Raw genomic sequence first — 6496 nt, forward strand, 5'->3', positions numbered from 1 at the left:
CCACAACATCATAAGCACAGGGTCAGTATTTAAAGCTAGATTTTTTTAGATACCTTTTGGGTTCATCTGAAAAACAAAATCCCCAGAGGTTCACTAGATCAGACTAAGACCAAGTCAAGTGTTATTAGACAAACATCAGACCAGGAACGGAAACGCATTTTTGAAGGAGTAAGCCAAAGAAGCTATAACAGATAAACTACTCCCCGTTCACACAAACTATGTCCTTCACACATACAAGAAAGAGGTAGAGCGCCACGTCCTGATCTGAAGCAACCTGAAGCGGTCCTTGCTTGTCTGACTACAAGTGTTCCACTACCAGAAGCATAACAAGATTGATCTCACTTTTTTTGAAGTGTTGTGAAACTCTAGGATAAAGCACACTACAAGTATCACCTTGTCACACTTGTATCTACTTGTCACTTTCATTCTCCTTGCAGAGCTGTGTCTAAGCTTCAGTGTCTGGGATTAACACGTAACTGGAAAAAAGACAAAATTCAATGCATTCTTACCTTGGGGATCATGGATCAAGTGAATGGCAGAAAAGTTGAACACCTCTGGCTTGCTCTTCTTCTTCTGTTTCTGCACAGCAAAAAGAGCGAGAGACATTTTTTTCTTTCCATGAAAGACCTGCAAGTGCTTCAGTTTCAGGCTGCTGTTAAAAGCTGCTATCTACCATTCATCTCTTCAAAAAGAGGCGCTTTAACAAGTAAACCATCACTCTTTTCAACTGCATAGGGTTTTCTGCCACCTGACCTAAGAGGCAACAGGAGCTGCATTCAAAAGTTGCTTATCGAGACACCACATACTTTAAAGTAGGGGACCACACAAAGGGTACCCAGAGCAGAACCGATCCACAACTTAGACTCTAAGCCTGTTTCATAACAGCTCTGTTCCAGGCAAACATGGCATATGCCTGGCCAATGGATGCTAGAACACTTGAGGACTTTTACCTAGAAAAGATGAAAAAAGGTAGCTAAGATGACAGGGGCGACAACAAGATTTCTGCACTTGAAGGATTAAGCTAAAATGCTGGCAAGTCGGACACCACTCTGCTCACCTTGAGAACCTTCATCGCTTTTTCCAGTTTCTTCTTGCGCTTGGTGGTTTTCTTGTTAGTTGCATACCGCATCATCAGATCTCTAGCCGTGGGAACATCATCCTTGAGAAAGAATGCAAGGAAAACAAGGCTCAGGTGACATCAGGCTTCAAATGAGAATGAGAGAAACAACAAGTATCCATATTTTTCAGGATCATGTACTGCATTTGAAAACTCCCCCTCTTCCTACATTTCATCATACAGAAATACTAGCATTTAAAATCTCAACTCCGTAAAACTAGCCACCTACCTACATGCAAGAGAGATCACAAACACTTAACAGCACATCAACACAGAAGTTTTTACAGCCGGTTAATTAGAGTGTTGTTCAGTCCCAGACAAATAACGATATCCTGTATTAGGAGGCTCTAGACTGAAATTCTGTTAGGTTATGAGCCTTCTCAAAGTAACTGAACTATGTTCATTTGTACATAAACAGAAGGTGGAGCACAAAAGGAAAAAATGAAGACAAAATGGACAGCTAAAAAATTAAACCAGCTTCCAATACACCAGGTGAAAGCCTCTTCCCATAACTCTACAGTACACATTTAGCAATTCATGTCTTCATGAACCAGACTGACCAGCCCCTGCTTAGGTCTTCAAGTGAATTGCTTCCTTCACAACGAGAAGAGGAAAGCAAAGGAGCTCTTAGCATTAGACTTTAGACAGACAGTAAAGGCATCCTGCTGTCAGTTGGGGACAGCTGTCAAGAACACTGAACCTTTTTGCGAAGCGTAGAAACATCTGGAGGAAACAAGATCGAGAACTAACACAGAAGCGGACAGATTGGCAGAGCGAGGGTCACTAGGATGACAGACCCCAGAGTTCGAAGAACAGAGGACAAGATTTAATCACAACACCTACCTCAGATTCTGAGTCACTGTCTTGTTTCTCATCTTCATCTCTCCCAAGAAAGAACTTCAAGCTAGCAACTAATACCTGGAAAGCAAAGTAAGTTTATGTAGGACAGGACAAACTGACAAGAGTATTTGCAACAGCCCTACATCCACACTTTTGGTTATGCGAAGACTCTCCCAATTTTTTATAAGCGCGGATATGAACAGAAAGCAAGACAAATCACAGACCGAAAGCCACAGGTGTTTTACAGACACACAATTTTTGCTGCCCATCCTCAACAGTCAGAGGCACACAAACAGTCAAAAAGCAGCTAGGCTTCCACAATGCCTCAAGCAAGTTTAAAAAAGCAAATTCTTTTCCTATCACTCTGCAAAGCAATTTCCATCTAATTGCACCATGCCAACATTATCAGGAACTCCTGCACGGCTGATACGCGAGACAGTGCTCAGAACTCCAAACTTTTATTAGGTTATACGGGTTTGTTGGTGGGGCTTTTTTGTTAGTTTTGGTTTGTTGTTTTTTATTGAATGGAACAACTTTGGACCTTCATAGTGGAAAAACTTGTCTCAAACTGTAACACAAGTTTTTAAAACCTCCAGCACTGCAGAACTGACACAGATGACAGAATGCCTAAGATCCACTCAAGCCCCAGGCAGGATAGCACCTCTCTTCACATTTGACAAATGAAAGCCTTACGGCGCTGATAAGAAGGCGATATTCTGACAATCTCTTCTGGGCAGCAGTGGAAAGTACACGTACCCTCCCCATACCAAGCCCGCGCTTGCTGTAAGACAAGCTTCCAATTCTGCAGCTCCGTATTTAAGAACCAAATGCCGCCTCCGCCCACAACACAAGCAGCATTTTGAAAATAAAACAAGCAGAAGACAAATCATCAGTGAAGCTTGCTAGCAATTACAGTACCAAAATAAAAAGTTGCATCCACAGAAAAAACATAGCTTAGGTAACATGCGTTTCATCAAGTGATTTCTGTTCTCACCTTTGTCACTTTAGAAAAGCAGGCAGTTGTGATGACATTTACCGTTTTGGCATCATTCCTGGAATAAAGCAAAACATTACCTTTTACTTCAAGTTTGGCAATTTCAAGCCATTCTCAGTAAATTAAGTCTCATGAAATGTGACTCCTAACAATCAGGAAGCTTCATTAGATTCAAGTCTCTCAATGCTCCAAGTAGATTTGCAAACAAATAAGTTAAGCTTCTGTCATTTTCTTTTATTCTTCTAACATAGCAGTAGTTCCATCTAAATAAAGAGCCACACTTGCATTCCATCTAGTTCACGCTGTGAGTGAAGGGACAGAAAGAAGAATCTCCAGTCAAATAACTCAAGACAGATTACCACTTTTTCAACTGATAAAAAGAAAATAAATCCCCTGCCAGGTAAAAAACAAAAATCAGTGCAGAATTCTACCTTTGATTAGAAAATCAACTGGATAGTTGAGATAAACTATGCTTTAAAAATAAAGATTTACAAGAAATAAAGCTGCGGGAATTAACTTGATTTTATACCAAGTCTCACACACTTACAAACCTGCTTACTAAAACTGCAGAAGTTTTTAGCTTTCACCAACACTATTTTTCAGCAGCCTGTTTTCTCTCCCTTGTAATGAACTATTCTATTTTGGAGATACATAAGCAGCAAACACACTGCTCACCAGCGGTATCACTTGTTGCTCTCTATACAGTTTGTATCTCTCTATACAGTTCATTTTTGTGCAAGAACCAAGAGCAGCAACGGAGTTTTAAGCCGTTCAGTTTGTAGGTCTTTAACATGCTTTTACAGTCAAGAAGCAAGCAGGAGTGAACAGACTACCATCTTCTCATGCAATTTACTGCTGGGTAACATCTGCTCTGGCATTTTGCAACACAACAGAAGAATTCAGCAACTTATTAGGTACAAGACAGCAATTGACGGTACTCAGTGTGCTTCTACTCCTTTCAATACTTATCTAGGCAACAATTTTTCAGGCTGCTACTAAAAATAGAAGCTATATTATAGCTTCACAAAAAAAACCCCAAAACTCAAAGCAACCATTAGATCAGTCTTCTAGAATGAACTTACAGACTTAAGAGAACAAGGAGAAAAAAAACCCAAAACCAGAACTCCTTTCTGCTGTACACGACAAGCTGTATACCAACATTAGCAGCTCTTAAGTGCAAAAGCTCAAAAAAAGCGAGCTGCACACAGCTTCTGTTTCGAATGCAACACATACAATTTACATACCATCTTCAACTAAAACGCCAAAGACTCAACCTAAATAACTCCGAGACCTCATGGCAAGACAGTATTTCTTCCCAACTGAATTACATTCCACAAAATGCAGCCCCACTGGAGCGGAAAGAAGACAAATATATTTAAGTCACAGCCCCTCAAGCATTACATTTTGCACTACATGCCGTAAGTGATGTCAGGACAGCTGCCCCACGATAAATGGGGAATCGATACCAGCCTGCCAGACCTACCAAATATTCCTTCTGTAAAGCTCAATCATCACGTCCAGAGATATCTTCGCAGCAGTGGGATTGCTGTCTCTCAACATAGTATACATAAAATTCTGCAGTGTCTGAGAAAAAAGTTTGGAAACATTTATTACAAGTCTTTCACAATATCTAGAGGTTAAATGGAAGTATATCTGAAAGCTAAAATACTCACTGTGTTTACTTTATTGTTTTTGTGTTTAGCATTGACATTCTTGATGTCCGACACGATGTGAGTATACAAAGTCTGTAAATGGAGATATTATAGGGATTAACCTACACAAATCACGCAGAGAGCAATGCAGATACATTACTATTCCCCCAAAGTCTCCGAGTACTAAAATGAGAGACCCAACTGATCACCACTGAGAATATTATTTTTCCCTTTTAAATTGCAGTTGGAAAACCAGTAAGTTATCCTGTAAAGTCTCATGTACGCTTATTTTTTATGTATTTGAAAATCATCCTTAATTTACAGTATAAACAGGGAGGCCGGAAAATAAACAGCATGAAGTACGGCTTAAAAAAATCGCACCCTGTTTCATTCAGGCACATTCTGAGGGCCAGTTCAGTAGTTCTGGTGGCAGAAAACCTGAAATACAGCTTTAACTAGCAGCTGGTTCCGTTTTGGTTGTTTTTCTCACAAGTTCTCACAAAGAATTCAGTAAGACCTGCTTTGACAGCAGCATGTTTATGGTTTTCTTCTGCAGACACATCCAAGCTGCTCAATTCCAAATTCAGGACAGGCCCGCAGCCTGCAATAGCATGGTGAGGATGTTTACAGCAGCATGCTTTATTACTAATCAAACAAACAGATCGAGCCTTGTCTTTGGCACTGTCAAGTGCTGAAAAAGCAGAGCCATTTTAAACTTTCCTATTTTGTTACCAAGGAAGGCAGAACAGCTGCCTGCCAGCGCTGCATCGCTTCTGGCAAGTTGGTCCAAACCCACTGGAAATCAAGACCGGTTTCTGTACGCACGGCTTACTTTTCGTAGAAGCTTATCATGGCACCGCAGCAGTTGAAAGAAGAGCTCCAGCAAACTGGTTGGATTTATTAGATTCTTGTTTCTTAACAAGATCAAAGCCTTACAGAACGTCTGTAAGAGAGAAACGGGGAGTCAGAACCAAAATTTCACGATACCCCCCACTTTCCATCTTCGTTAAAGAATTAAAAAGCAAACCGTAAGCTCTGATCGCACACCTAAAGGGTGTATTTTAACCACAGGACGCGGTCTGCCCAAAAGGCCATTCGGTGTGGGTCTTACCATGCGCAGGTCTGCGTCCAGGACCGTATGGTGGTAGGAGAGCAGCTCCTTCAGCTGCTGGGGAAAGTTGGCCATGTGTTCTGGGTAGCAGTGGGCAACCTGGGTAGAGACAGACCCGGCTGAAACCGCTAGCGAAAACCGTGGGTCACCTCATGACCCTGAGGAGGTGTGCGATGTTGTAAGCAACCAATGAAGTTATAGCCATGCGTATAACAACAACTTAATATACACAGCGAAAACTAAGTTGTTCTCAATGCCCAGATGTAAGAGGTATGGTGCGATGAAAGAATCCTTTTAAAAAATTGTACCAAATGCACGAAGGAAAAACTTGTGTTCCTGGAAACGGACAATACCGCTGCAGAACTCTTGGTCAAGGCACAGTTTTACGGCGACTCCGTCAGGACTACAGCAGCAAAACGAGGTGAAACACCATCCGCGCTCAGGGCAAAGCCACTGCGGCTGGTGAAGGGCTCAAGGCCAACGTTACCCTTCGGAAGGGCGGCGGCTTACCTGCGCCAGGAACATCACCAGTTCAGCCAGCTCCTTACTGGGCTTGTCCGGTTGGAAGGTGAAGATCTCCACGTGGGACTGGTAGTGGTGGTACTGCTGGAGGAACTGAGCACACACAGGGGAGGGAGGCTGCTGAGCGGGACAAGTAACACCCGCCGCCCCAGGCCCACAGCCCACCTCGGCTTCCCTAAGCGCCCGCACCGCGGTACACCGGCCCTGCCGCCGCCGCCGCCCCGCTGGGGGAACCCGGGCCCGGCAGCTCGGCTTCGTAC

The 6496-nt window shown here is 42.7% G+C and overlaps 1 protein-coding gene across 1 annotated transcript in view; it reads right to left on the minus strand.

Moving 5' to 3' along the window:
* The window catches only part of SDAD1 (SDA1 domain containing 1), an 18586-nt gene that overhangs the window by 11056 nt on the left and 1034 nt on the right, over nt 1-6496 (minus strand). Inside the window, exons 3-11 of the mRNA XM_009324046.1 lie at nt 6225-6488; nt 5715-5813; nt 5436-5546; nt 4625-4696; nt 4435-4535; nt 2952-3009; nt 1961-2035; nt 1058-1159; nt 510-579 (exon numbers count right to left, since the gene is read on the minus strand). Coding sequence (XP_009322321.1) covers nt 510-579; nt 1058-1159; nt 1961-2035; nt 2952-3009; nt 4435-4535; nt 4625-4696; nt 5436-5546; nt 5715-5813; nt 6225-6488 — 952 coding nt within the window. The remainder of the gene's footprint in view (nt 1-509; nt 580-1057; nt 1160-1960; nt 2036-2951; nt 3010-4434; nt 4536-4624; nt 4697-5435; nt 5547-5714; nt 5814-6224; nt 6489-6496) is intronic.

This window comes from Pygoscelis adeliae, unplaced genomic scaffold (genome assembly GCF_000699105.1).
Source record: "Pygoscelis adeliae isolate BGI_AS28 unplaced genomic scaffold, ASM69910v1 Scaffold55, whole genome shotgun sequence".
In the NCBI taxonomy this organism is placed as follows: Eukaryota; Metazoa; Chordata; class Aves; order Sphenisciformes; family Spheniscidae; genus Pygoscelis; species Pygoscelis adeliae.